We start from the raw sequence: 27248 nt of genomic DNA on the forward strand, positions 1-27248 counted from the left end.
TAATTCAGAAGCCGGGAAACAGAGAAAAATCGAATTACAGCAAAAAGAGTGCGCATTCCGATTAAAAGGCATCATACACCATTAAACGAGACCAAGATATCAAAAAATGTGGATATATGTAAAATTCCATCAACCATCAATGCGCTGAGCATTACCGGAAAGCACGCACATGACTCAATGGCTTGTTAGGAGACGAAGATACTCGCGCCCTCGCCTCACTCCCATCCGCTTTCACCCCGAGTTCATCAACATTGCGAACGACTGGATCATCACCAGTCTTGGTTGGCTTGATGTATGCAAGCATTGTGGTGGAGGAGCCCAAATTATGGTCCGCGCTCTCAGGAAGAGCACTGGTCTTCCCGAATGGCGTTTTCGGAAGGGTGGGAGTGGATACAGCGCACTTCAAAGAAAATTCTGTGTCGTGCGTTTTCACTTCTGGTTGCCTAGTGTCTGGCGTCCTCCGCGGTTTGCCGGGAATGGAGATTGTGGGGGTGGTGATGGTGTTCCAGCATTGTTCATTGCAGGCTGCCAACGGTCTAATACGCTTGCTCTTCTAGCATTATTATCTCGCGTTTCACTGGCGGCTTGAGTTGGGGATCCAAATGTACTCTCTCTTCTCGCAGCTCCTGCTCCTGTTTCGAGGCGCCCGCTGGCTTGAACAACACTCTGCACAAAGCCACGACCCTGCAGCCGGCTGATACTTGGCGTTGGATCCTTGGTAGATGAAGTGACAGGTGGACGCAGAAAGGCAGGGGAGACCCCGCGTGATGGCTGTGGAGAGTAAGTCTGCCGCGCAGGAGACGTCGGAGTGACAGATGGGATTGGAGCAAGTCTGTTGTCTAGGTGTCCAGGAGGGCTGAGAGGAGTTTGAACGTGTATAAATCGGGCTCTTTGTATGACCAGAATCTGCAGCAGGCGTGTTTGCACGATTGGGCTCAGGGTTGGGAGTCTTTGCCCGAGTATGTTCAGGATTAGGCGCCTTAAAGTATGCAGATTCTGTCACCGTCTTAGCACGGACAGATTCAGGATTGGGAGTCTTCACACGAGTTTCAGCAACAGGTGTCTTGGGGCGCGTCTCTGCAGTGATGGGGGTTTTCGGCCGAGATTCAACGAGAGAACTTGGCGAAACCGCAGCAGCTTTAGTGCCATAATTCTGAGACAGATGGTAAGAAGGCGATTGTGGCGTATCTATTTTCAGCTGTGCCAAAATGTTGCCCGCGGGAGTGCTTATCCTGCGCTCCCGAATGCCTGGCCCTGCAAGTCCTGAGTTCAGGGACTGCTGACTGGCTTTCAAGTTGCTCTACATATCGACGGGCGACCGAAGAAGTACTCGTAGTACGGGATCTCACGATATCTGGTGTAGAAGTGGGAACTCCACGAACGGGTGTGCCAGCTGAAGGTGGGGATGTAGTAGTTACGGGAGGTTGTGCACCTCCTTTGACCATCCCCGGTATAGCAATTCCATTTCTTCCGAATATTGGATGTATGGGACCGTGATCCTTGCGCCCATCATGTACGACAGTGGCATCCTGTTGTGGCTCGTGGCGTTTCAATCGGGGGCCAGCAGCAGTTGATCCACCCATAAACGCAGCCAATGACATGGGGGCTCTCTGAGGCGTGGCATTAGACGATACTGCTGGTTTATGTGAAGGTAAAGCTCGAGGTGGCGAGGCAGGTGTAGTAGCATTGCCCACAAACGAATCATTTGGTGATGACTCCTGTAACTTGCCTATGCAATCATCGACAAGTTAGAGAATATGGAAGTGTCCACGCCAAGAGATACCGACCCAGATCAATACCATGCATGCCGATGCCAAAATCACCGCTCATGCCTGATGTACTTCGTCTCATCCTCGCAAGTCGTGCCCGCACAATTTCTTCCTCGAGACGACGTTGTTCTGCCTCATCGTCCGCATCGACCTGGCGTTGCATTGCCTTGATCTTGCTCGTCCACTCTGCGAGGCCATTGTCTGCTGTATTGGAGGTGGAATAGACAGGTGCAGGCGGAAGGTCAAAGCGCGGCGAGCGAGGTGTGGTGGCCTGCATCGCGGACATCGACGGACTATATGTCAGACAGAAGAACTACTCGTTGGCTCGGTGAGCAAGACCCTGGATCGCAGTGTATGGGAACAACTCTCCGAACCCTCGAGTCCAGCTACTTACATGTGTGGAGGCTGACGTAATTCCTGATTCTGCTCAATGTTAATTAAAATCATTCATCGTTGATCCTGCTGCAATTGCGAGAGATCGGTGATTTGACGATGTACTCTACGAGTACAGATTAAAGAATCATATAATGTCCATAATTCTAGATTGGCAAATAATGTACCGTGTCGCTCAACAGTCCAAATAACTTCACAAGTCCATTATGAAACTTAAGCAAAGATTGCAAAGACGGCTGAAACGGCCACAACAGCAGTAGCACCCATCTTGAGGCTACCAACAGAAAGCGCACTAGCACCACTACTTCTGGTCGTCGATGAGGAATTGCTTGCTGTCTCCTGAATACCGGAAGGCATCTGACCATCTGCCAGAGGATGTGAGGACCTTGACGAAATAAAATGGCACAAAATTACCTGTGTAGTTGGTGCCACATTCAGATGAAAATGAACTTCGAGCCGTACTAGCAACTCCAGGAAGACCCTGATTAAGGACAGTATAGGCAGCCTTTGTGCAGTTGGTGCAGGCGGCACTCGAGGGAATGCCAGTGTTCTGACCGGACACCAATTTTGTGACAAGTGCAACCATGTTATTCAGAGAAAGAGTCGTCGTGGAAGACTGGGTGTTCGTCAGCAGCTCAGGAACACAAAGAGTGCTCGTCGAAGTGCTATAAAATAAATTAGACAAGGGGGCAAAGTAAACGATGGTTGCCAAACTGACTCTTTCAAACACATAAGCTGTCGAACAGTAGGGTAGGCAGCCTGAATGGACGTGACAATAGCAGTAGAATTGGTAGTCACTCCAAGACTTGAGAGTTCGGTAGAACATCCCGAAATGATGTCTGTTACAATAGTTTGGAGCGTCGAGTTACTGCAGGTGGCTTGAGAGCATAAGCCAGAAAGCCAGGTGTTGACACCAGGAATAATCGAACTTGAGTTCGAGTTCGTGACGACGAGCGAGATAAGCCCTGATGGATTCAAACACGTGGCACTGGACGAGGCTGCAGTGTTAACCAGTGCACTCTGGCACTGCGAAGAGAGTCTGAACACAAAAAGGATATCAGTCCACGATCTTTCCCCCCTAAACTTTGGTCTAACGTACGATTGAGCAACGGCGAAACCAGCGCCAGCTAGAAGAACGGCAAAGTTGAAGAACATTGTAAATTTAGAGGTAAGTTAACAGATGAAGGGGAAAATTTTGAGAAGAATAATTGAAAGATTATAGGGGGAATTCAAAAAGGTGTGAGAGCCTGCTGCGAGGCATCTGTGCTTTATATTATCCGTGGTGGAATAACGATCACGGTGCACCGGATTTTAACAATGTTTTCGGGTGCAATAGATTCTGCGCAGCATAGGCGCAAGGCTACACGACCATTGTATCTTCCGACGCTGTTGTCAAAGTCTGGGTCATAAGCAAGTCAAGATTCTCTTCCCTTCACACTAGCTGTGCAGCAGCAGCCACTGTTTTTGTCATAAAGAAGGGACGGCTGTCTTAACTCTTCATTCTATAAGGGTGACTATTTTTTTTTTACCTCGCAACATGCATGTCCTATATAAATAGGCAGAACAACGGGACACTGACAGCAGTGTTGTGTCAAGATTTCAACCGTCGCATCTGTTGGCATGGTGGTATTTTTACTGTATGTTTTCAAGATGGCGATACACTTACTGTCTGGCAGTGTCAAATGATACTAGACCTAGTGGTGGGAGGACAGGCGCTTATCTTAGTTTCCAGTGTCGATCCTATCACGGCATGAGAATTAATTTCAAAACCTATACTTATCTCATATAAATGGGGAATATAATTACTAGTCTCCTCCCACTCCAACTGGGAATTTAAAGGCTGTATCATAGTATCTGATTGATCATTGCCGAACTGCAAGACAACCAGGACTCCGAGGGTATTTAGGTTTACCTGATTGTTCTTGCTTTTAAAACCTTCATGCGTCGAAGATCTACTCTAATATACTGAAGCAATAGTTGAATCCTTCTCTTCATCAAGCCTTGAATTATCATCGTGGGAATGCTTTCCTCCATTGTATTCGATGCCAGCGTGGTATATATCCTATAAACCTCAAAGTCCGAATCTTCAAATGCCTCGAGGTTGTTGAATGTAATCTCCAGCTGCAATTCCAGCTGTTTGGTGTCGATTTTCCTGTTGAGCGCTGAGCACTTGTGCCTTAGGATCGGAACGTAAAGCCGCGGAAGATCCCATAAGAGAAGGTTGCGCCTTCTGTTCTGTTCTGTCAAACAGTGCATCGAACGCAATTGCGATTCCTTATCCTTTCACAATTCATTTCTATCAGCCCATAAAGATCGTCTGCATCACTCATTCTTCTCGTTCTCCCCTCTTTCTCTCTCACATTTGTACAGAACTGGGATTTAGTCTTGTATCATAGTATCATAGTGCTGATATCGCACCCTACGTAGTAGGTCCCGCGTAGGACACCCTCATTTCACTTGTCCCGAGATCTGTAAGGTCTGCGTATTTGGTCATCGCTACGATAATTCTGACGTCCTTGACGCGTCGACATATCGACGCGTCGAAATCTCTTTAGTGACCGAAACTGTGATGGCTAAAAGTCGCCCAGTCAGCCCCGCATCGCCTTCCCCGCTAGAACGCTCATCATCGCGACCCGCCGCGGACCACCTTCCACCAAGGCCCTCTAGAAGCCTGGTAAAAAAGCCGACATCGCGAGCGGAAGGAGTAGGTCTGCAAGAAGCGCAAGCGGTCCACGGAAGTACGCGAACGCAAGGATTCCAATGACGGAGACAGGATGTGTCTTGCCCAGAGGCTGCGTCATGATGATGATGCCTTCATTGGTGATCGTCATGCGCGGTCTGGCCTTTGGCGTGCGCCTTCCTATCGTAAGGAGCAGCGCCGTAGTAGTTCCCCTGCACCCAACAACCACTGCAAGGATAGCAAAGGGCCCTCGTTCCATATTGTCAAATCTTCTGATCGCCGCACTTCTGACAATAAGGGCAAAGAAAAAACGTCTTCTTTACCCTCCCTGAATAATAGATGCACTGGGTCTGTAAACGCCCGTCATGATGTACAGAACCCTTCATCACATGGCGTACCATCTGTACAGTCCGTGGATAGATTTCTGGACAGCATCGACTTGAGCATTACTCCTTCATGCAATCCGGTACTTGCTAAGAGCAAGGTTCCCGCGACTCCAATTCAACAAGTCCTTCCTCCGACTCCTGTATCCATCGCACCCATTTCCCTGCCTTTGCCAGGATCTCCTACAGTTGAGCTTCGACCAATCCCCTTCACTTTCGGACCGGAGAGGCTTAGTCTTTTGCACCACGGACACCCCTTGAGTTACGACTTAAATCTACTTCCTGATGACCCTATTGGTCCTATCACATTGCTTGGAGCAACTCAGAGCGAACCTGGCGCATATCTCGTTGCCGCAGCACACTATAGGCGGACTGGCCGTTCTCGTGCAGCGTGCAAAGTGATCAGGGCCTTGCTTGGCAAGCACGCCCCTGCTACTATTGCGGGTGGTGACTTGACTGAGGAAAACAAAGAAAATGGTAAATTTATCGTCCTGGAATTTTCACTAATTATGTTAGGCACTGACGGCTCTCCAAGGTCCCTTCCATCAGGCTCCCTTGTCACCAGCGAAATCCTCCCCACCTTCTGTATTTACACCCATAGACGTTAACACCCCAGCTCACGAAGTCGCTGTCTTGCGATCTGCCATTCTTGTTCTCGCAGCCTGTCAGCTGGACATAAGCCGCGATTCTTCATCTCCCGAAGAGAAGATCGCATATGCTACCACTGCTCAAGAACTTTTCCGTTCAATATACGGAACGAAAAACAACTTCATTGCCTCCGAGTCAGGAAATACTAGTACGGATGTAAACGCCCTAGGATTGGCTTTTGCAGATCGCGCCCGAATTCCTTCTACGACCAACAGTAACCTACCAACTTCTATGTCCAAACAAACATCAGGCGTCCCCACTGCTCCTGCTTCTACTCGTATTCTAGCTCTGGAGGATGAGCTCCGTCTCACGCGCACAGCCAAGTCCACGATTGAGGCCGACCTTGCCGCTGCGAGGAAACGCCAGGAACGCACCGACCTGTCTATCAGAGAAGCCGAGACCCGTTCTCGTGATACCCTCCGATTACTTGAGACCGAGAGGGATGAAGTCCACATTTTGAAGCGTCGACTCGCGGAGACGGAGCAGAAGGTGTCAGAAATGGAGCAGTCAGCTGCTGGTGCCGAGTCACGCGTGTGGGTGAGGCTGCGGGACATGATTTATGACCAGTTTGGAAGCACGAGGGGTTTTTGATGCGTGAGCTAAGTGTCACAGCTTGCGTTCGTCTTTTTCATCTTTTTCAGAACATTGCGGGGTTTTAGAATCAGGACCAGTCACTGTGTGGTGCATCTCATCACAACCCCATCACCATCGTCATCGCCACTTGTACATCATACCATTTCCTGCAGCATTTGAGATACCGTGTTTCACAGTCCACAGTAGTGTATGTCCCCGTATGCATTTCAGAACTTGTAATCAACCTCCATGTATGGAATTAGCACAGCGAGAGAACAGGAGGATACGTACCCATTGGAATTGCGTGATTTGAGGAGGCTGAACACTCATTCTCCCACCCACCGTACCTCAGCGCTAAGCCCCTAGGGCCCTATGACCCGCACTTCAAGTTGCTTATTCGGGCCCGCCTTACGGCAGAAGGTGGTCACTAATAGTAGCCCCACTCAATTCTTATTTGATTCTGCCATTTTATTTTATGGCTTGTAATATAAATCTTGATCGCATGGGAAATAAAATAATGTAGAATTGAGTGCCTCAGTTTATTCTTCCAGTTTATTTGACGCAGGCATTGCTGAGCTTGTAATATGCCGAGCGGCTTGAAGTACCAAAACATTTTGTGTAAGTCAGTTGATCTCACTGGCAGCGTGAATGAGTGTGCACAATGGACGCACCAAACTGGATCTTTCCTGACCACAACACCTACAACCACTGCATCACTCCTAATGATGCGGAAGAATGGCAAGCTAGTCAAACACCTCAAAAATCTTGCCTGCTGCCATCTCTGCCATTTGAGTATGGTATGCCACAACTGCAGTTTGGAAATCTGGCAGCGCACAACACATCCCAGATGCATCCGCAGTACATGACGATGATGTCCAGTGCCAGATACGCCCGCGGTGTTGGTAAGTTGAACCTCCGACATGGTGTTATTTTTGGATACTTGAGCGCAGTTTATTCCAGTTTATTTCTCGGACTCTGTACAAGTGACAGTTTGGTGATGGCTCGTAAATTGGAGAAATAAAATGGCAGAATAAAATAAGAATTGAGTGGGGCTAGTACTTGTCAACTCGCGACACGACCAAATTTATCGGATGTCAAGTCAGGTAATTTATGGTAAGGGAACTCCCAGGCTGCTAACTGTCGTTTCCTTGTTCAACTTCATTTCTGTACGCCCATCTGCCACAGCCTGCCTTGGCCCTCGCAGTGCCCCGCCTCTTCCGTTCGAGTTTCTCCCGACTAACACATAACAATCTGTGTTGTCTACAGGTAATGTGAGCATCTCAATATTTTTTTGACTGATTGGATCAATATACACCAGCACACGATGTACAATGATTTGTAGTACCCTCACTACCTGGATCGTCACCGCTATTCTGACAATCTCTGGTGGATTGTGCAGTTGCCACGTTCATTGACATGGCAGGTTGCATGTGCTACCGCAGCGCTGTTGTTTCCTAGCACTGAGCAGGAACAACTATGCTTATTCGTTTATAATCCGACGGTGTAGGGGAGACTAGCTGCCCCCAAATTTTATATTTTCTTCCCAGGGTCTTGTAGCCTGTCCATGACGGTTTCATCGCTCGTGGAACTTTTCCAGCCATCATGCTGTTCTTTGTGCTAATTTCATATGGTTTATGCTCCAAGCCAACTCCAAGTCTACATCCCAAGAGTCGCTTTGTCCAGTTCTCTCCACTTCTGTGTCATCTCCGGCGTCCGTCAAAGAAGGTCAGAAGATTGTCCAAAAAAGGTGAGGGCTACCGGCATTCACATTTGAATCCGCGGGTAGCTTGTGCCTCAGCTGATCAGCCGAATGTGTTCTACCCGTATCTCCATATCAAACTTCTAGTCTCTTTGGAGCTTTTTAGAATCAGACAAGCACCACCTGATAGCTGGGCTTCTTGCGCCCCGGTGCCCACCATACATGGATAGGATTGCGGGGTCAATCAGGGCATCACGCAAGGCCTGATCTATATCATAGTAATAACTGTTGAACATGCAGACGTGACAAACGTTTACACCGTCCGAAACCAACAGTATGGACAGGTTCGTTTTAAATTGTACAGCCTGTCCGCAGTTCGCGGTGACCTACATTTCGACGTTATGGCCTGAAGCTTAGCGGTAATTTCTCATGGCATAGTAAGTACTTGTAGCTACTTTCCCTACCCATACAATACGGATCATCACTCTGCGTTACGTGTCAAATATATAATTTATGTTCAGTCAGCAGGCACTGCCAAGCGCTCACCATCTATGTAAACGGACAGGGCCGGCCGGTACCGCATGGGAAATGGAGCGTGGTATATTGCCGCGATATTGCCGTGGATTTCATCGCCTCATTTCCTGCCTCAAACTTTACGCTCTGTTCCTGTTCTTTGATATTGCTATACGTCCGTCTTTGAGCTGGGAGTGCACCGGGTTGTTAGTCGGTTATCGACGACGGTGTCCTTTGCTCAAGCTAAGGAGCTTTGCTTCTTTCTTATTATTCCCTGGACTCTCACCGTCAATTTTTGGTCGAGCTATTTCAAGCGTTATGGCTGCGGTCTCGACCATTATTCAACCTCAACGACCTGACTGTAGTCCTGTTCCGACAACTCTGCCCCCGAATCTTCATGTCAATATCTTTCAACGTAGCCTCGCCATTTCTGATCTCGATTTCAAGGACAACCGATACCCCACTCTCTCCCTCGACAAGAACTTCCATAAAACTAGTCCCATGATTATTGGGTCCGCAGATTCGCAGACTTGGGGAGCAACTGAACGCCAACGTCCTTCATCTCGTTCAGAAGCAATGGCACAAGCGTCACAGGACAAAGAGGATCTCAATGCTGATGACCAACATGTCCTACAGCTCAATGGGGTCTCTAGTTCTTTGTCACAGGGAGCCGCCCACCGTATCGGTGAACGTTATAGTCTTGACGATAACGTTCCGACATCCGGTAGCGGAGGGCTGATGAATTCGCATCTTTTCGATGACTCATTAAAGTCCGCTGGAGAGTCCTTTACAACTTTACCTTCACCTCCACAACCACTTCGCGATGTTCCGGCTTCTCTCAAACCTGCTAGCAACAAGCAGCCCTCTTATCCCCCACTCGATGCCCCAGGTCCATCCAGATTGCCACCCCAAAATGGGATATCCACATCACGATCCTACAGTCCCACTATGGGCATCACGATTCCCATTTCTCCTAATCCACGTGCATACGCACAACATCCCACTTACATTACCCCTGCTGCTGCCCCAGATCCGATCAATCCCATCCTCTCACCAAATCCCCCCACACCTCCCGAGGAGATATGTGTAGAGTGTGCAATGCGTGACCAGGACATGGCAGACGTTGTCGTTGTCGGTCCTGGGATGTGGGAGCGTGAAAGTGACGTACTCTACGAGGAGTTACTTCGCAGAGAACAGGAGGATGAGGCAGCTGGAGTCGTATCATCCGAGTGCTCTTCGAAACCTAGAGCACGAGGCGGACGCTTAACTGAACAAAACATCAAGATATGGCACACGATGGTAAGCGAATTTGGTCGGCACATTATTAATGATTCTAATCGCTCGAGCTAGACTCCTCGAGAGCCAGCGTCTAAACAGCAGACTCTGGAACAGTACGTGAAGGCACAGCGAAGTCTTCTCGAGGCTGAGGCACTTGCACACGCACGTGCTATGCAAGAATCGATGCAACTGGAGCACAAGATGCGAGACACGTACTCACAATTCCGTCGTTCAGCCTATGATCTGACTGGCGGAGTGGACGACACTGCTTTCCGTCTCAAGCCACCACATGCGTCCATTGGCCAGAACGGGGCCCTCGGCCACCATATCCGGAGTCCTTCACGTGACTTCACAGTTCTGGAGAATGGTCTCATTGTTGAGCATGTCGACATTCGCAAGGAAGAAAAAGAGGAAGAGCGCCGCCGTAGGAATGAGAAGCGGGATCGTCGTGCCCGGAAGTCTTCCAAAAGTTCTGTAGTAGACGTCACCTCCCTTTATTCCGTCCACAGTCTAGGTCCGCATACCGACAGTGGTCTTGGACCAATGCAAAGCTCGCGATACTCTGCTATAAGCTCAACCAGGCCAGTCAGTTCCCTGACTGCGCCAACTGACAGGCAGCCGAGTTTGGGCCAGGTGTATTCGCAAGCATCATTCTCAGATGCGCACAGCCGAGGATCTGCTTCTCCACGGCGCTCGCGTTTCTTTGGCTTCAAGAATTTGAGTACTGCATGGCGCAGCCAGGATAGTCTCGCTCCTTCGGGAATGTCGGGCAGTATGATTGATATGCAGTGTGTATTTTCATCTATAAAAAAGAATATCATTCTCAAGATATATTTATAGCGTGGCCTTGCACCATGAAAGTAATGGACTTCGCGTACGATCTCCTGTTAGCGATCGGAATATGTTAGCTACTCCCAGACACAGTCAACTGTGGCCACCAGTGGAACCCCAGGAGTCCTTTGATATGCCGGTTGACGAGAAAGACAAGTCGAAGAAGAAGCGCAAGGGTCTTGCGAAGATATGGAAACTCGTCAGGGGAAATAAAGAGGACCTGCAGAATCATGCGAGCAGCCGCGACTTGGCTCGGTCGCAAGATACAGAGCGGAATGAGGATGACTTGCCTTTAGCGCCTCCGCCCCCTTTGTCATATCTGGTTGACAGGGGACCAGGAGAGCACCTGGGGAGCAGTGGGCGCCTCGTGTCCACTCCCTCGCTTCCTTCAACATCCTCGCCGCGCAACCAATTTTCTTCTTCAGGCATGTCCTCTTCGACAGCGCCGTCTAGCCTCCTTCCCTCACCTACTTCTTCACGTCCATCAGGCATAGATCGCGATGCTGACCGCAAAAGCAGCGCGCAAATTGACGATAAAGAGAATTATGCCGTTGTTGCTGATGAGAGCGGCAGACTAAAGTTACTTCATCCTGTCACTTCCGAGCCTGATATCCGTCAGAAGCTCCAGCAGAACACTTTTGCCTCCACCAATGGCATGACACTGCCCAGATCGACCAAACCACAAGTCATGCTCTCTCGGGAGAAGTCTTTGCCACCTCTTCCCGGTGAGGCTAAACTTCGGCCAAACAATCCTGCTGCGGAATCACGGCCGCAGACACTGTACACCTATGACCCTCGTCAGGTCGGTCAGGAATCCAGTGATCTTACTCTACCCCATGCCCCGTTCCGCACAGAACCTAGACGACAGTCCTTCAGTGGTTCCAGCTCCCGTCCAAACCTGGGTATTCAGACTATGATGCCCTTGGGTGCACACGATCCTTCAAAAGGTCCTGGCGGTATGTACAATGAGTTTGGCATCTCCAGGCGCTCGCTCGGTCGCTTGGAGCACATCGATGAAAATCCTCAGCCATTCACGCCCAGTAAGCGGAGGAGCAAGTTTGGATTTGCGTCCTTGCTGGGCAGGAAATCTACACAGCCAGAGCCAGCCAATGGTAGCAACTCGCATGAATTCCCGACGTCACTCTTCGAGGGTGAAGACAACCTCACGACAGCATATACCCATTCTGTGTCTCGCCAAAGCGCGGGTCCGCGTATGTCTGTCACCTCCCGCAAGGCGCTGGAGGAGAGAGTCGAGCAAGACCGAGAATTTATTGCATATCGCTACCCCTCCCATGACCAGCGCCTTGATATCCTGCGGTAACACAAAACCATCATTCACGCCCTCTTTCACATTCCTTGCTATTTCCTCGCACGACATCCTTATCTTGTTTAATGTCTGTACATCATGCTGCGCCACATCCTCCATCTCTGCATTTTACTTAGCTTTCTACATCCATCGTTACCAGGGACAAATGCTCGCGTTCCCGCTCCAGGACTTTGACTGCATGTTTTTCGTATGTAATCATCACGGTCATTTCTCCCTACTTTCACATTGCTTCCACATGTAAATGAATGCATTCACCGCTTGTAATTTCCGATCAGGCAAACACGTGACCTATACTAGCTTCACGTCGCGCGACGCGTTTCACTCCTTGAGTAATATCCTCTACGTTTTTTCTGTAAAGCAAGTAAGTCAGAATACTATCTCGGTTTGAAGAATGGTATGGAATCCTTTTGTCTTTATTGGTGGATCATGTAACATTTTCAGGCACCACGAGGTCTGTCTTTGGAAGAGAAACGCACTAAGCTACTGGAGATATTCCACGAGTCGGTGAGTTATCACCTTTGCATATGATCCTTCTCTGATAGAATATGGATGTTAGAAAGACTTCTATCAAGTGTGACCTATCTTATTTCTCAGTAGACGTACTCTGATATTTGATTGTTCTATAGTTGAAGGAGCTTGAGAAGCTCGGTCCCAAGCTCAAGGGAATTGGTATGACTATTTGTTACACTAATTGGATAACACTCAAAGGACCCCAAGTTTCTCAGACGGTCAAAGAAGTCTTACAGTCCCTTGTCGACGATGGCCTTGTCCAGGGTGATAAAATCGGTGCTTCAAACTGTATGCTCCCAAACTGGATATATGCGCAAGAACGCGAATGCTAACCGTACTTTTAAGTTTTCTGGAGCTTCCCTTCGCAAAAAGGAACCATTGTTGAACTGTTCGCTTCTCAAGATGGTAGCTATACTGACCAGTGTATGCCATAGGTCCAAAATCGCCTGGACAACGTAAAAGAGACAAGGACTAGCTATGAGGCTCAGCTAGCTGAGCTAAAAACAGCTATCGAACACGAGAGAACTCTCAGACCCTCTAAGCGTTGGTTTCATTTTCATCTGACGAATAGTAAATGATCCCGGAGAAATTAGGACTCTCGCGCAGCAGCATTGGAGCAGCTTACTTCCATGAAAAAGCAGCTCGCTGTTCTGCAGGAAGAAATCGATGCTTACGGGGCTTGTGATCCCGTGAAAGTGGAGGAGAAAAGGAGAGCTGTCACACTGGCACATGAGGCGGCAGTGCGGTGGACAGGTCAGTAAACGCCCATCAGATCATTTGTTGTTTAAAATAACAACCCCTCTTCAGACAACTATTCCATCCTTCTTTCACATTTCACTCGCCAAACTGGGATGGACGCACAAGACATCAGGAGGTATCTGGAGATCGGCGATGATTATGAAGATATATTCTGAAGTTTCGTCCATTCGTAACAACTATACTATGTCTGAATGATTTGTACAAAAACTTTCTCTGTCGTCACTAAATGTACTGTTGCGTCCCCTCTCCATTGATATAATCACCGGTCGCGGTGCAACTTTGAAGGTGGACAATTCTCTGATCGATGAGGCAGACCCACTATCCCGTGAGTTAAGACTCGCAAGGAGGGTATTGCAGTACAGCGAGCAAAGAGGTAAGTCGAACAAGACGTACACCGCAGTATTTGGAAAGCCAAGATACTGAAAAGCGACCTGAGCACGAGAAATGTCCGAATTATGGTGGCAACTTACTGTAACCATGTCGAGAAGAGCGAACAAAGCGGTCCAAATTCCACTCAACATTGAGAAAATGATCAAGCGCTGGATCATCTCACTCAATCTGTTCACAAGAACAGGGTGTTCAGCAGAAGTCAGGCTTCTTCCAGAAGAGAACTTACGCAAACGTCATGGCTTGTCTGTGCAATATACGCAGGTATTTGGTCAAAAAAAATGCAATCGTGATATTAACAATGGCCATGACGGCGAAATAAGAAACCACGACTCCCTTTCAATAAGGTGAGGCTGCATCAAAGACTTGGCACTTGATTATCACCTTCAGCGATCCGGTAAAGAAAATATTATTCCCACTTTGAAAACTGCGACGCGTTCCTGACGGTAGACTTGATATTTGAGTGAAACCCTCACCTCTCATCAACGCAATCTGGGAATGATATTTAGTCACAAAAACATCAAAGGGCCACAAACGCACAAATTGCAGCCCCGAGTTCAAAAAGAGCCAAAGGGATCTGTTTGGAGAGCAATCTTAAGTGTAAAGTTTCGTGTACAATTGAACTGATCCTCACCCAGAGCGAGGGGAGCACCCTTGATCTCGTTTCGCTGACTTCACCACCAAGACGTTAGTCAAGTACGTCGGTCTACAAACCGCGTAGACATACGTCTTTGTGCTTTGACGACAAAAATTCCTTGCACACAAACAGAAACAACCGCCTAGTTATCTCAGGAGTGAGTACACGCGACAGAAGGTCCGAATTATGATCTCACCGAGAGGAGAAACCCGGTCTGTACTGCATTAGTGTAATATATAATCGTAATTCCTGATGACCCACCGAGGACACCCTACAACAATATTAACGTCATGCAAAAAAAAGTGGCAGCAGGGTACTTACGGAAGGACCACCTCAAAAAATGAAGAATCTCCGAAGTGAGTGACTAGGTAAGCGTACGCTGCACTCGATGTCTGGAGATTGTGGGATCAGAGACTAACATCTTGCTTACCTCCATGCGCTACAAGTGCTGTTTGTACAGCGTTCATCGTACTAAAACCACAATATTAGCAGGAGACGTCGAAAGACTTGCAGGTGGCAAACAATATAACAGCAACCTTCGGTAAACTCAGGACTTTTAATGGAACAAGACGACGAAGAGAGACTCACCGTAGTTTTTAGCCATCGATCGTCTCTGACATAGCTACAAATTGTGTCAAGCAAGCACTAGCACCTCTCGCAGAGTTTACCAACCGGGTAAAATAAGAAAAGCTAGAAAAAGGTGAGGATGCGAGTTAACAGATGCGTGGTTGCTCACGTTTGCGTGCAAGACACTCCCAAGAGCATAGCGCAGAAAATTGTCGAGAGGAAATAAGCTCCATACGTTATTCCGATAGGAAACGGTAGCATTGCGATCAACGCGTCAGAAAGTGAAGGATCCGGGGACACCAAAAGGCAGGGGAAAAGAGGTAGTATCAATTCTGGACACGCTTTTTGAGGTGGGGATCTGGGGGACTCAGACGTCGCTTGCCGTCACTGTCACTATAAAATTAGACCCTCGATAAGACTTGTTCCACTTATGGACACCCAGAAAGAAATGCTGTGAACACCTCGTCGGGGAAGAGGATTGGCAACTTGTCAATGCGTCACTACTGCAAAAGAGTTTCAAGGCCAAGCAGTGGATATCACCGCCTCTCGCGTAACGCTGTCTTCGGCGGGCTTTGGGGCTATATCCATCCTATCCCTTATCCCTGAAGCAAGCCAAATCGAGGAAAAACCCTCCGTAGCCGTGATGAAGCACTCGATACAGGGTACGAACTCGTACATGTTGTCAGGGCTCATGGGAGCGAAGGACTGGCACTGCCAGTTGTGACTTGTCGAACACGGTATCATTTCATGTGTTGCGGCAGATCTAGAAAACCTTAGACTTGTTTAGAGTTACACCTGAATTATTACGGAGGGCTTGAAAGCGGAAATTCCCGAACTTGATATGATACTTTTGAGTTCAACTTAAGCAGTGCCAGGAATTGGCCAGGAAAGCGACGTAAAATTAAGCTTGGATACGAGAACTGTGCATGCATACCAGCACTGGCCCTATGTGACTCGTGAACTTAAACCAGTCAAAAACCAGCAACAGGAAAATGGTCAAATAACGATGTGCGTGAGATATAATCACGAAGCGAACATAAATGTCAAAACGGCACCTGGCATCAAGCATTACGTCGAGAGATGCAGGTACGTAGGGGTCCCATGATGCTGTCATTGAATAAACAAGGAATAGAAATCAGAGCGCTGTTAAGGCAACCTATAGCACTTTCGTTATCGATGCTGATAGGGCTCCGATAGGCCCCCATCCGTGGCAATCAAATATTCACAGCCCGCGGCACTATTTTGAAAAATCTCCCAACGACTCGGACGTGATCAGGTTTAATCACCTGGCCTTCCCAATAACTATACTTATGGGTACCAGCGCCCAAAACCCCTACTCCTTTTCAAGGACAACAATTAATCAGGCGTTCATCACACTTGTTTTTGAGTCAAGGCCAAAACTGTCGAGAATCAAGTAATACACATGGCAAAGTGTCATACGAACGATTGACTCGCCAGATACATAGTTATTGTAATGCAGCTGCTGAACGTCCGCGCAAGAGCCGAGACAAGGGGGGGCAACTACCTTCCAATACAAGACAAAGACCGGAACTCACCATGACAAACGCGACGAACGAAGATGAAGAACAAGTGTTCCACCAGATGGAAACCCAACACATCAAGCAAGGGATCAAAACCTGTATTCTCAAGTTGCCTTACTCTGGTCCATCCCTCTCCTCAGGCGAAGCTTGACCTGCCAGTCCATCGGCCTTGTGCTTCCCTTTGCCTTGGTCGCTTTGGTAACAGGCTTCGTGAAGAGGTCCTTGGCAGCAGCCTCATGGACCTCAATCCCATCTGTTACACTCGAGAGCCAGTCAGACACTTCTTTCCAGGACCAAAGGTCCAGCTGTGTACAGGCCAGGTCGGCACTCCACATGTCTGTGACCCTGTGTTGCCTTATGATTGGTCAGTGTGTGATACATGGGGAGTAAACTCAGCATTCCATCCATGCGAACTGTACAGTTCGGACGCACCTATGAAATATATACCTGGCAAGACACATTCCGAGGAGTGAAGCATTGTTTAGACGGGAAGATAGATTCAACTTAATCGAGGGATCCTCACAAACTTTGGTCTGTATATGTGGTCTGTAATGGGTCCTAACACTCAAATGATCGCAAAGGTGAGATCTCGTCCGCTGTCACATGCTAATAGGCCCAGTCGAAGATATTTTTATTCCCTTTGTTTCAGAAACGATATGGAGCAGAGGTATAGCACGGCTGAGATGAGGGTAGGTGGCATAGACAGACACACAGAGACTCCCAAGAAATCCGAATCAAGTGCAGAGAAACACAGAGAGGTAATTTTGTGTTCGATTAAGCCCTCCAGCTCCTCCACTAACGTGGGAGTCAGAGAATACTGTAACTAAGGTTCGCAGGGTGTCAAACACCTCAGAATTGGGGTGCGACTCAAACAACAACAAATACACAAATACTGAAAGAGATGACCATTTAGTGAGTACTAATACATATCCGATGCTAAAGAATACCTGAAAGAATTGACTAGCACGATGTTCGAGAAAGAGGAGAATGCACGACTCCCCGGCATCAAGAAAAAACCACCAGCGCGTACGACCGGTTACTTCCCCGTCACACGACCCGCAAACCCCGAACAGAACGGTATAAGGTATGGATGAGATCGTAGCATATATGCAAGTCGTAGCAAATGTGTGCGAAGCTTGTAATACAGTGGTCAACAGAAATGTAGAAGTATGCATGATCAATTAATACTTTCCTAGTACTCACACTGGCATGTGGATATCGATATCTAAAAACTTAACTATGCACCTCTTAGGCGCTACTTTTTTAAAGTCAGCGACTCTCCCCATTTGGTAACTCAGTTTGTTGATGAGCTTCAGGCTGCCAGCTCGTCTCTCCTTAAGCTTCTAGTCCGACTGTGAATGTGCATATCAGATTATAACAATAATAATCATCGAAATGCCCGGGAGACAAGAAACCGATGGAAAAGCGGATTTGTGATAATTGTGCCACTGGGACGAACCTTGCCTGCTTTGGATCGGTTGGCACGCTCTCTGCATTCCAAGTGGTATATCCCGAGAAAGCCACTTCCATCGATGTGGTTCAACATTAAATCTCTTGAACTGATACTTCCATCTCGCCACCATCGGCGCAACAACGGGCAAGCTACACCCTATCGCGGCTTTGCACTTCATCAGCCCTGATTTACCCTATGCCATCACCTTTAACTCTTAAAATGTCGAGCTCTCGTCGTCTAGCTGCACTGTTCACTAATGACCGTAATGCTAGCCATGATAAGTCCCGCTGTTCAGACTCGAGTCCCTCCAGCCCACTCGTTGAACGCCGAAATCCAAAGGATGGAGATCGTGCTGAGTTTCTTTCGGATAGTGGCAACAACATCTCGGAATATCTCAATCTTGACCTACCTTGTCCATACTTCCCACCTCGTCCTGAATCTTCTTCATCTGCGATCCATTCGTCGAACTATTCCCCTTCACCGTCTCCATTCGCCCATAACGTCGAAATGCGATCCCTCTTGCTCTCGTATGAAAACGAATATCCTTCCCCATCCTCAACAATCGAATCTCCTCTACCAGCTGCATCTGTCCCTGCTCTTCATCCAGCATCTCTTTTGGGCCGTAACTACTCCCCTCGATTTCCGGAGGACCACAGGCTCCTCGAGACCTTTGTTCATGATTACCGCCTTTGCGATGAACTCGGCTCCGGTGGATATGGTTTTGTAATGACCGCGGTCGACCGCCAGGAGAACGTTGAGGTCGCTGTCAAATTTATCATTAAAGAAAAGGTCCCAGAGCAGGCGTGGATGGAGGACGAGGTCTATGGTCGAATCCCCGTAGAAGTCCTGGTACTTCATCTCGTAGAGCACGAAAACATCATCAAGTGTCTCGAATTCTTCGAAGACGAGCTCTTTTTCTACCTCGTGAGTCATACTTGTGCGATATTGGTTTTTTTGCGCCGCTCAGTGAACAGCAGGTTCAAGAACTTCATGGTTCTCCGTGGCATAAACGCAAAAAATCGCATGATGCTCATGCGCATTCTCCCCTCAACGACATTATCATCCCGCATTTCAGCTCGCCACCCCCCGTATTATCTCCTGCTGCATCTGAATTTTCGGTTCCGGATTCTGAGCCAGAAACTCCCCCACAGGATTCAGGGCACCTCCCGGCCTCAATTCTCGTGGAAGCATGCGATTCACCCTTAAGCGATGACTTGCAGTACCACTCACTTCATCTCACGCACAAAGCGTCCACCCTCGAGCCACCTCGTCCTTGTTATACGCGCCGGCCCTCGCACGACCTTTTTGAATGCATAGAACAGACAAAACACAAGCGCCTCTCAGAGAAACAAGCCCGGTATATCATGGCCCAGGTGGTCGAGGCTGTACATTACCTCGATAGTCAAGGAATCTATCATAGAGACATTAAAGACGAAAATCTTGTCATCGACAAAGACTTCAAGGTAGGGTTCTATTTTACTAAATTATTATTTTTACTGACGGCGTGTTCAGGTCAAACTCATAGACTTTGGCAGTGCCGCAATAGAGAACCCCAACGAACCGTCCCCATACTACAAACTCTTCTTTGGTACTACTGCGTACGCCGCCTCGGAAGTGCTTCTTAAGCGATCTTACCAAGCCGCGCCCGCTGAAATTTGGACCCTCGGTGTGCTGATGTCATACTTGTTGACCGGGATGTCCCCATTCCCTACTGAAGCGGATGCCATTGCGGGACACATCGTCCTCTCTGAGCTGCCAGGAAGGGGGCTCGGAGGCTCATGCCTGCATCTCATGAGCAGGTGTCTCGAACCAAACCCTCAGTTACGTGCCAAAATCAACGAGGTGCGCGGACATCAATGGCTGAAGGGCGCTTTGGATGATGGTTAGCTCTTACCCTGTTACCCTCTGTCGGCCCATTTTCTTTTCTTTTACATATACCTTAACATGAGCACGCCAGTTTAGAATACATACCCACTAGTACTCATGTACTCGCTATACTTCTTTGTCGTATCTTGTGTTTGGATTTGGCAACTTAATGTGGCGGTGTAGTGCTGACCCCGCAAACAGAGACTTTAGGCAATTCAAATTAACTGCCAAAAGTCAAATTGAGACTAAATTGAGACACCTCCAATCCTTTGCGGCAATTTTCTCCAGGAGTGACTCAAGACCGCTTATTTTTATGTGGGACCGCTGTAATGGCTGGTTCCATGAGACCTCGAGGTGTCCAGTCGGACAAAATGTTCCAACGTCGCACGTCTGCTATCTCACACGGTCTCGACACTAGTACGATGAATATCGGAGACGTCAGCGAAACTATTCGTAAGAAATCATTGAAAGATATTGTTCGGTATGTCCACTGGTTGAAGTGCGAAAGCCTTACTTACCATCCTCAGACATTTTACTCCGGCATGGTTTGCTGTCACGATGGGTAAATCAAAATGTGCCTACTCATGCGTTGTGTTGACAATATCTTGTGTAGGGACTGGCTCAATTGCCATACTTTTCCACAACTCTCCTTATGCAAGTGATTCGCCAGTAATGCGGGGGTTTGCACTCGGCTTTTTCTTCCTCAATCTCGCGCTCTTTCTACTCTTCAGCGCCATCACTGCTGCTCGATACATTTTCTTTCCTGGCATCTGGTTTCACATGATACGACATCCTGTACAGAGCTTGTATATTGGCACGTTTCCGATGGGTGCAACTACGTTAATAAACATCGCCAGTAGCGACATATTCCAGACATATGGTTTTGGAGGCAAGCCGTTTATCTATACGGTGTGGGCATGTTGGTGGATCAACGTTGCGATTTCAATGGCATGCTGTTTTGGCATGCTGCACGTTATGTAAGTACCGGGTAATAAAGATGAGCTGGAGTTGACGTAAGTCCCACAGGATTACTCTCCAACAACATTCGCTCAAGTCTATGACGACTGTTTGGCTTCTTCCTGTCGTGACCCTTGTCGTCGGATCTTCTTCTGGAGGCGTGCTCGTGCCAGCGCTTCAGGTCTATTCCCCCTCGTATGCATTGCTAACGGCGACGTTCTCCGCGTGCATGGTTACAATAGGTCTTAGCCTTTCCCTCATGCTACTCACGATATACACCCTTCGGCTGGTCGTATATGGTTACCCCACGGGTGCATCAATCTTGTCCGTTTTTCTTCCCATCGGTCCTTGTGGACAAGCAGCATATTCGCTGTTAAAGTTGGGGTCCTCTTTCCGTTCACTATTACCTCTGGATTATGGTGATACCGACGGATTGTTGCGACAGCCTGGAACCGGTGAAGTAGTGGAGTTGATATGTGTGGTTGGTGCTATGGTTTTATGGTCACTGGCGAGTATGTGGATACTCTTTGCGATGCTCGGTCTCTGCTACACCCTTTGTCGGGAACGCTTTGAATTCCGATTGTCATTCTGGGGAACTGTGTTTCCTAACGTGTGTATCTACAGCCTTTTAATACGGGATGCGCTCAATCTGATTTTTCACAGGGAGTATACGCCAATCTTAACTTGGCCTTGGCAACAACATTTTCGTCGACATTCTTTCGCGTGTGGGGTGCAATATATTCAGTGGGGACACTGATATTGTGGTTGTGTATTGCATTGCCTACAATACAGATGGTCCCAAGCGGTCGTATATTTGACGCCCCGTGTCTGGAAGAGGTCATGATAGGGGAACCGACGAGGGATGCGGAGAGAAACGCAGACGATTTAAGAAACTGATGTCCGAGATATTTACATTTGTTTAAACCCCCTAGATGCAATTTCTGATGTGAGCCATCTCGCAGGTCTGCCTGCCTTCTAGTAACGAAATATTGAAATATCTACTTGGTTTGTACCCTAATACTTTCAGAAGGCTGCAAAATGCGCCTTCCGTATCCCCATCGATACCCGGTGTGTGCCGAGTCTTGTAAGGAGATTTTTCTCAAGATCGTGTATGGAGGCGGGTGTAAAAATTACCACCACTTCATGGTGAGTCATTCCGATTCACCCATTTTTTCTCCCACAGTTATGTACCGACGGAGAGCCGAGTAGAGAGGTATTGAAGATGCTGTCACAAGGTGATTCAATACTTTCCCACCAATGGCCGCATGTCTCATCTCGTCTACAGTTCAGTGCCTTGAGATATACACGTCATGTAGACTTGAAATAGACTTACAATGCGTAAGTAGCGGATCTCCACATAAGCTGTGCTGTCAACTTGTCACGGGACGCCAAAGGAATGGCAGGAAACCCAATGACACTGGCAAAGCTGTAGGCTCGTGACCAGTTTGGCGTATTTTGTGGCGTATGTATATCAAATTGACGTATAATCCGAATCTAATCAGTGATATCACGCCACGTCTAGTGTGGTCTAGAGAGGGACATGTCTAGACTCGCTATGCTGTGAACTCTCTCGGATCTCCGCTACGTAGTTATACTGTCATCATTGGTGGGTACCTGCAAATTATTCATTTGGTCGTATAGTTTGACGAGAGGCTTCCTCGACAAAGTGTAGCTTATACTCTCTCGCTGGAGGCAGAGAATCGAGGGGCACTTGTCCTTTCTGTTCTAGTCGGAGGTCATTCTGTCCACCACCTGGCGTCATGGCAAATGCTCGTGAAAGCTTTGTCGAATAAAAAACTCCAACCCCAGAACATTGATCGGCATCATTTTAACTATACAGCTGGCTTTGAGCTGGCACGAACTAGAATTCATAAATGATACGAGTCTAAGATGTCATATATAAGTTGTTGGGAATGGGGGAACTATGGGTCATACCTTGCAGTCGTGCGAGCATCTCCCCTTCCTCTAGTCTGTTTTCGGAATTCGATTAGCCTCGTTAACATGCTGGAAGCACCTCCGCGTAAATCATGGAGGGAATGTATACGGTACGCGTGACACTATGTCCATGGTAGTCTTCTGATCGACATGCAACAGGAGTTTTACCTGGGCCTGGCATACAGTGATCATGGGCACTGGGGGTACATCTGCCCTGGTCCACGCATTTCCATACGAGAACGCTAGTCCGGCGATCAAGGTTGTCACTTTGATCGTTTTTTTCCTTAATCTCCTGCTTTTCGTCCTGTTCACTGGGGCGACCATCGCGAGATACATAATGTTCCCTGACACCTGGCGCAAGATGATCCGACATCCAACTCAGGGCCCACTCATGGGTGCATTTCCAGCAGGAGCCGCGACGTTAATTAATATAGCATTGGTAGGCTTGCTGTTGTTCGCTTGTGTTTGCCTTCGATGATCTTACCTTGGTTATAGGTAGCCCATCAAGAATGGAACTTTGGAAGCACTTGTTTTCTATATACCCTCTGGGGTTGCTGGTGGCTCGACTCCATTGTGTCGTACCTCATCGCTTTTGGAATGCTGCACGGGATGTAAGTGCAAAAGCTCGAATTTTAATGGCGTATTACTGATAGTGTGGCTGACAGGATGGTGGAGCAGAAACACGCCCTTGATACTATGACTGCTTTATGGCTACTCCCAGCTATCAGTCTTATCGTTGCATCTTCAACCGGCGGTTTACTCTCTACTGCGCTCAAAGCTCAGTCGATGAAGTTCGCCGCCTTAACAGCGCTGTTCTCGTTGACTATGGTTATTATTGGTCTCAGTCTTGCGTTGATGATGATCACGGTGTACCTTGCACGCCTTGTCATAAGCGGTCCGCCAGAGAAACTGCTTGTTTTGTCTGCTTTCGTCACATTGGGTCCTTTTGGTCAAGGAGGATATTCGCTGCTTATTAATGGCCGGAACCTGTCCGAAATCCTTCCGCTGTACGTCTCGGGCACTTTCCCAGACGTAGCAGCTGGAGGGCAGATGATATTCTCGTTCTGTTTATGCGGAGCTTACATCCTATGGTCGATGGGCATCTGTTGGATCATCATCTCCTCCAACTTAATATTCAGCGTGCTCAAAAAGGAGGGGGGGATACCCTTTTCTATCACGTATCAAGGGTTGATTTTCCCGAATGCCGTACTTGCCCTTCTCTCGGTGCAGCTTGGAAATGCTCTTAACAGCGACGTTTTCCGTGGATTTGGCGCAGCGTGGACAGGTCAGAATATTCATCATTATCCTTTTCTAGACCTACTTAGCGTTACTGATAGTTGTTGTCTTTATTCTGTGGCTGAGCATCTTTGCAAGAACCGGTCTAGCAGTCATCGACAGGTCCATATTCGTTGCGCCGGATAATGCAGCTCCACTCTTGCCACTTGATATTAGCGACAGTATGAACCCTGCGGGAACCAGTCATACTATGGCAGCTATACACCAGTTACATCTCAGTAACTTCATGCCTCTTCATGTGACCAAGTAGTACCCTTTCAAATTGGGCATACATACATATACACATACATGCAAAGTTCATCGTTAGTGTACTTACCAGTGTCATGGGCAGATTTGAGAATTTCTCTGAAAGACGAAGAGCGTCAATGGAACCTCGAGTATTAAAGACATGAATACAGATGCCATACTTTAGAATTCGAAGACGATAAGTTGAATGGTCACATCCATGAAAATCGTCTGAATGATGCGCTTTCTACCCTCTCGAGCAACAGTCGTCGAGAATCCGAAAACAGCTTCGATGACGGCAGTTTTCAGCACATCTCACAACTCAATGTTACTGAAAAGTCTTACCTTCAGAAGTTAATGTGGATACATCTAAGGCAGGTGACCTGGTAATATTTTGGCTGTGAAGTAGACCTTGGCAGGAGCACGGGTCGTTGCACAGGAAGGAGCGCAGGTTCACGTGACAAACAAGGATAGAAAGGAGTGTTACCTTGTACCTACAAGGTCACTATCACCCCATAATTGTGGCTGTACGATCCCACTTTATGACCCCCGTGAGAGTTTTTCTTATGTATGCCACAGGAGTTAGCCGAAAACTATACAGACTAGGGGTCGGCGGTGTTGCCGACTTACACCTTGCTCCGTCTTGCGGAGCTTATTTTTTTTTCATCGCTGATATTGTTGTTATAATAGTGATTCCATCAAATTTGCTTTCTCTGCTCTTTGGCCGCCGTCTTGACTCAGGTGTTCGAGTTGTGCAATTACTCAGTACTCATTGTGGCCTTTAGGTGCGCTGTTCCTGTGCGGCATGCTACCATGGCCTGTTCCTGGCCAGTGTGTCCTTGATGAGGAAAGGTTCGCAGCATCGACATCTTTCACTCAAGTCTTTGATAGCGGTGTTTTCTTTTCCTGCAGTTGCACCACCTTTATTTTCAATTATGCACTGCGTTACACGGCGAAATGTGTATTTTGCTTTACCTAACATGTTGAGCTTGTGTCATTTTTTGATCCCACTGTGAACACATGTTGTCCATTCTGATTGAATTCCGCAGCAATCAATATATAACACCTTCCTGCTTCTTTAAATCCCACCACTCCTCTGTTATTCGGTCATGCTTCATAATTTGTTGGTCTTCAATCTGAAGATATTCACTTGGGTGAGTTGTGAGCAGCTTTTCATCAAAATCCCGCAGTAGTCGTATATTGTCATGACCATGTCCTCGAGAGAGTGCGACATATACATTGAACAGGGAAAGTCCACCACTTGGTGGCATAGCGATATCGATGATTGTGTTACTGATTGTTTGTCCCTGAGATCAATAATTGGTGAATGCATATGCTGGTGTAAGCAGAAGCTGCTTCCGTGTTACCACCTGTTCATTACCATTGACAATAACTCAAAAAGTTCATTGCAAAGGAGTCAATGGCAAAACACCCTTCTCCAACAGTTCGAGGGTTTTGACTTTGGTGCAGTTCAACTTGATGAGGACATATGCAGGAGGATAGTCTAACTCCACAATAGGCGTTGTCATGCAGAATTTGCTCTCGTGTTCATCCAATATAATCTCCTTTACTTCACCTCGTGCTCCATTTGCAATATCGATATCTGTGTTGACATTGAAGGTCACCATGACCTTCATTCCAACTGCAAGTTCAATGATGTTTGGCAAAGCTGCTCGTTCGTCTTGTTTAGCATTTCTTCCATTAGGCTTTGTTGTGACTGTGAATCTTTCTGTCAACGTTAGCTCGTGCCCTTGAATGGTGTCATATGCCTTGCACATGAAAAGCTGATGTCCACTTCTTCGACAGTGATTCTTTGTCATGTTAGAGTTCCACTGGCAATGTACTGCGTTGCAGGGCATAATGAGTACTGCATCATTCCATGGAGCAGAATTGAAATTGGTTGGTGGACAATAGGGATTTGTTAGAACAAGTGAATGAAGCAGCTGAATATGGTGAGCACGACAACTGCCATGCCGCACATGATGCAGAAGTTCGTTCTATTCAGGATCAGTAACACGAACTTGTTCTTTGAGATGAACAATGGTCGTAAATTGCCCATAAATCTTCCGACCCAGCATGTCCTCTGCTGTGTCCTTTGATGAATCACAGGGATAATACAAGGCTGCGCTCTTCTTCACTGCTACCAGTGGAAATTGATGAAAATCTCCAATGATAATCACATTGACTCCTCCAAATGCTTGGTCATTTCCTTCTTCACCAGCCAAAGACTTTCCTTTTGCAACATTTGCTGATATTTTGGCCAAGAACCTGCGAGATAACATGGACTTCTCGTCGATGATGAGGTATTGTTTGTCTTTCCAAAATGCAGCAAGTTTTTTCAAGGTTTGGACTCCTTGTTCATGACCATTAAGTGGTATCAATGCGATGACATGTAGAGTTTTTCTGTCAATGATGGAAGCTGCAATTCCAGTATAGGCGGCCTTCACAAGTATTGATTCGACACCTTGACTCTGAAAGTTTTCAGTGATGGTTTGGATAGTCTTCAACTTGCCAACTCCTCCTTCTCCAGGGATTTGCATAAGCAGCTGCGGAGGTTTGTGTCCTGCCAATGTTTCCAACAGATGCCAATTGATGATATCATAGGCACACCATTGATCTTTCAAAAGACAGGATGGATCGACTGGAGAGAGATGTTCTTGAATTGAAGGCTGGATGTATGATATATGTCCTTCATCATCATCTTCATGTAGTCCATCTATCATGGCAACGTCTCCAAAGTCAGACGCAGGCCCAGGAATAACATCATCTTTTTCCTTGTTTCTTTCATCAACCATCGCAGTTTGCCACTTTTGAAGCTGAACATAATCGGCACCACTCGCAATGCCAACATTTGACGCAACAATGTTCCATGAATTCGGCTTCTCCGGAAAAATTCCCATCAACAATCCTACTGCAACTGCATTCATCCCATGTGCTTCTTCATGATGAGATTTCTGTGACTCCTTGTAAGCGCGCAAATCATCTATTGTCAACTTGATGAGTGTATCCTCCTCTTCATCA

At 47.6% G+C, this 27248-nt stretch overlaps 12 protein-coding genes across 12 annotated transcripts; 6 read left to right on the plus strand and 6 right to left on the minus strand.

Annotated features, from left to right (window-relative positions):
* Window positions 1–151: 151 nt before the first annotated feature.
* BJ212DRAFT_1272214 (uncharacterized protein) lies at window positions 152–439 on the minus strand (the record flags this gene model as incomplete). Its single annotated transcript, XM_041331006.1, has 1 exon — window positions 152–439. A coding segment is annotated over one exon (288 nt), but the record flags the coding sequence as incomplete, so codon positions are not given.
* Window positions 440–1988: 1549 nt separating this feature from the next.
* Window positions 1989–3510, minus strand: BJ212DRAFT_211950 (uncharacterized protein). Its single transcript, XM_041342656.1, has 4 exons — window positions 3262–3510; window positions 2881–3201; window positions 2577–2827; window positions 1989–2527 (listed from the first exon to the last, which is right to left on the minus strand). Exons 1-4 carry the CDS (start codon window positions 3315–3317, stop codon window positions 2376–2378), a joined length of 780 nt encoding a protein of 259 aa, XP_041192911.1. The 5' UTR covers window positions 3318–3510; the 3' UTR covers window positions 1989–2375.
* Window positions 3511–4936: 1426 nt separating this feature from the next.
* On the plus strand, window positions 4937–6464 carry BJ212DRAFT_1299934 (uncharacterized protein; the record flags this gene model as incomplete). The annotated part of the gene is made up of 2 exons (XM_041332942.1): window positions 4937–5702; window positions 5827–6464. 2 exons carry the CDS (start codon window positions 4937–4939, stop codon window positions 6462–6464), a joined length of 1404 nt encoding a protein of 467 aa, XP_041192912.1.
* A 2324-nt stretch (window positions 6465–8788) lies between these two features.
* On the plus strand, window positions 8789–12425 carry BJ212DRAFT_212141 (uncharacterized protein). Its single transcript, XM_041342657.1, has 3 exons — window positions 8789–9957; window positions 10009–10724; window positions 10777–12425. Exons 1-3 carry the CDS (start codon window positions 8977–8979, stop codon window positions 12086–12088), a joined length of 3009 nt encoding a protein of 1002 aa, XP_041192913.1. The 5' UTR covers window positions 8789–8976; the 3' UTR covers window positions 12089–12425.
* Window positions 12426–12765: 340 nt separating this feature from the next.
* BJ212DRAFT_1504774 (meiotic nuclear division protein 1) lies at window positions 12766–13782 on the plus strand (the record flags this gene model as incomplete). The annotated part of the gene is made up of 5 exons (XM_041341613.1): window positions 12766–12892; window positions 12950–12984; window positions 13039–13147; window positions 13211–13357; window positions 13412–13782. The coding sequence occupies 5 exons, from the start codon at window positions 12766–12768 to the stop codon at window positions 13516–13518; spliced, it is 525 nt and encodes a 174-aa protein (XP_041192914.1). The 3' UTR covers window positions 13519–13782.
* Window positions 13591–15342, minus strand: BJ212DRAFT_212243 (uncharacterized protein). Its single transcript, XM_041342659.1, has 16 exons — window positions 15124–15342; window positions 15060–15077; window positions 14976–15009; window positions 14910–14923; window positions 14818–14858; window positions 14709–14751; window positions 14649–14658; window positions 14584–14601; window positions 14478–14529; window positions 14385–14422; window positions 14291–14327; window positions 14227–14242; window positions 13980–13997; window positions 13834–13921; window positions 13705–13782; window positions 13591–13640 (listed from the first exon to the last, which is right to left on the minus strand). Exons 1-16 carry the CDS (start codon window positions 15213–15215, stop codon window positions 13623–13625), a joined length of 615 nt encoding a protein of 204 aa, XP_041192915.1. The 5' UTR covers window positions 15216–15342; the 3' UTR covers window positions 13591–13622.
* Window positions 15343–17098: 1756 nt separating this feature from the next.
* BJ212DRAFT_212146 (uncharacterized protein) lies at window positions 17099–17716 on the minus strand. Its single transcript, XM_041342658.1, has one exon. The coding sequence runs from the start codon at window positions 17668–17670 to the stop codon at window positions 17230–17232; it is 441 nt and encodes a 146-aa protein (XP_041192916.1). The 5' UTR covers window positions 17671–17716; the 3' UTR covers window positions 17099–17229.
* Window positions 17717–18455: 739 nt separating this feature from the next.
* BJ212DRAFT_1272158 (kinase-like domain-containing protein) lies at window positions 18456–19835 on the plus strand (the record flags this gene model as incomplete). The annotated part of the gene is made up of 3 exons (XM_041331002.1): window positions 18456–18872; window positions 18926–19411; window positions 19461–19835. 3 exons carry the CDS (start codon window positions 18456–18458, stop codon window positions 19833–19835), a joined length of 1278 nt encoding a protein of 425 aa, XP_041192917.1.
* Window positions 19836–20185: 350 nt separating this feature from the next.
* BJ212DRAFT_1447104 (voltage-dependent anion channel) lies at window positions 20186–21668 on the plus strand (the record flags this gene model as incomplete). The annotated part of the gene is made up of 5 exons (XM_041338356.1): window positions 20186–20295; window positions 20342–20376; window positions 20428–20791; window positions 20841–21381; window positions 21435–21668. 5 exons carry the CDS (start codon window positions 20186–20188, stop codon window positions 21666–21668), a joined length of 1284 nt encoding a protein of 427 aa, XP_041192918.1.
* An 852-nt stretch (window positions 21669–22520) lies between these two features.
* Window positions 22521–24737, plus strand: BJ212DRAFT_212382 (voltage-dependent anion channel-domain-containing protein). The gene is made up of 5 exons (XM_041342660.1): window positions 22521–22816; window positions 22866–23145; window positions 23202–23317; window positions 23372–23991; window positions 24044–24737. The coding sequence occupies exons 1-5, from the start codon at window positions 22662–22664 to the stop codon at window positions 24250–24252; spliced, it is 1380 nt and encodes a 459-aa protein (XP_041192919.1). The 5' UTR covers window positions 22521–22661; the 3' UTR covers window positions 24253–24737.
* Window positions 24738–25279: 542 nt separating this feature from the next.
* On the minus strand, window positions 25280–25540 carry BJ212DRAFT_1272203 (uncharacterized protein; the record flags this gene model as incomplete). The annotated part of the gene is made up of 1 exon (XM_041331005.1): window positions 25280–25540. A coding segment is annotated over one exon (261 nt), but the record flags the coding sequence as incomplete, so codon positions are not given.
* On the minus strand, window positions 25320–26563 carry BJ212DRAFT_1504790 (uncharacterized protein). Its single transcript, XM_041341614.1, has one exon. The coding sequence runs from the start codon at window positions 26084–26086 to the stop codon at window positions 25631–25633; it is 456 nt and encodes a 151-aa protein (XP_041192921.1). The 5' UTR covers window positions 26087–26563; the 3' UTR covers window positions 25320–25630.
* Window positions 26564–27248: the final 685 nt, after the last annotated feature.

The sequence above is a fragment of the Suillus subaureus genome (genome assembly GCF_016647635.1).
Source record: "Suillus subaureus strain MN1 chromosome Unknown BJ212scaffold_17, whole genome shotgun sequence".
Classification (NCBI taxonomy): Eukaryota; Fungi; Basidiomycota; class Agaricomycetes; order Boletales; family Suillaceae; genus Suillus; species Suillus subaureus.

Coding starts and splice junctions, on each gene's coding strand:
- BJ212DRAFT_211950 (XM_041342656.1), bottom strand. CDS start 3,317: ATGTTCTTCAACTTTGCCGTTCTTCTAGCTGGCGCTGGTTTCGCCGTT. Junction 3,202..3,261: donor GGTTTCGCCGTTGCTCAATC/GTACGTTAGACC, acceptor TTTTGTGTTCAG/ACTCTCTTCGCAGTGCCAGA. Junction 2,828..2,880: donor CAGCTTATGTGTTTGAAAGA/GTCAGTTTGGCA, acceptor TTTATTTTATAG/CACTTCGACGAGCACTCTTT.
- BJ212DRAFT_212141 (XM_041342657.1), top strand. CDS start 8,977: ATGGCTGCGGTCTCGACCATTATTCAACCTCAACGACCTGACTGTAGT. Junction 9,958..10,008: donor TCAAGATATGGCACACGATG/GTAAGCGAATTT, acceptor CGCTCGAGCTAG/ACTCCTCGAGAGCCAGCGTC. Junction 10,725..10,776: donor GGCAGTATGATTGATATGCA/GTGTGTATTTTC, acceptor ATATATTTATAG/CGTGGCCTTGCACCATGAAA.
- BJ212DRAFT_212243 (XM_041342659.1), bottom strand. CDS start 15,215: ATGCTACCGTTTCCTATCGGAATAACGTATGGAGCTTATTTCCTCTCG. Junction 14,328..14,384: donor GGGTGCTCCCCTCGCTCTGG/GTGAGGATCAGT, acceptor CTCTCCAAACAG/ATCCCTTTGGCTCTTTTTGA. Junction 13,783..13,833: donor CTCTTCTCGACATGGTTACA/GTAAGTTGCCAC, acceptor GTCGCTTTTCAG/TATCTTGGCTTTCCAAATAC.
- BJ212DRAFT_212146 (XM_041342658.1), bottom strand. CDS start 17,670: ATGCATACTTCTACATTTCTGTTGACCACTGTATTACAAGCTTCGCAC.
- BJ212DRAFT_212382 (XM_041342660.1), top strand. CDS start 22,662: ATGTCATATATAAGTTGTTGGGAATGGGGGAACTATGGGTCATACCTT. Junction 22,817..22,865: donor TCATGGAGGGAATGTATACG/GTACGCGTGACA, acceptor GACATGCAACAG/GAGTTTTACCTGGGCCTGGC. Junction 23,318..23,371: donor TTTGGAATGCTGCACGGGAT/GTAAGTGCAAAA, acceptor TGTGGCTGACAG/GATGGTGGAGCAGAAACACG.
- BJ212DRAFT_1504790 (XM_041341614.1), bottom strand. CDS start 26,086: ATGCCCTGCAACGCAGTACATTGCCAGTGGAACTCTAACATGACAAAG.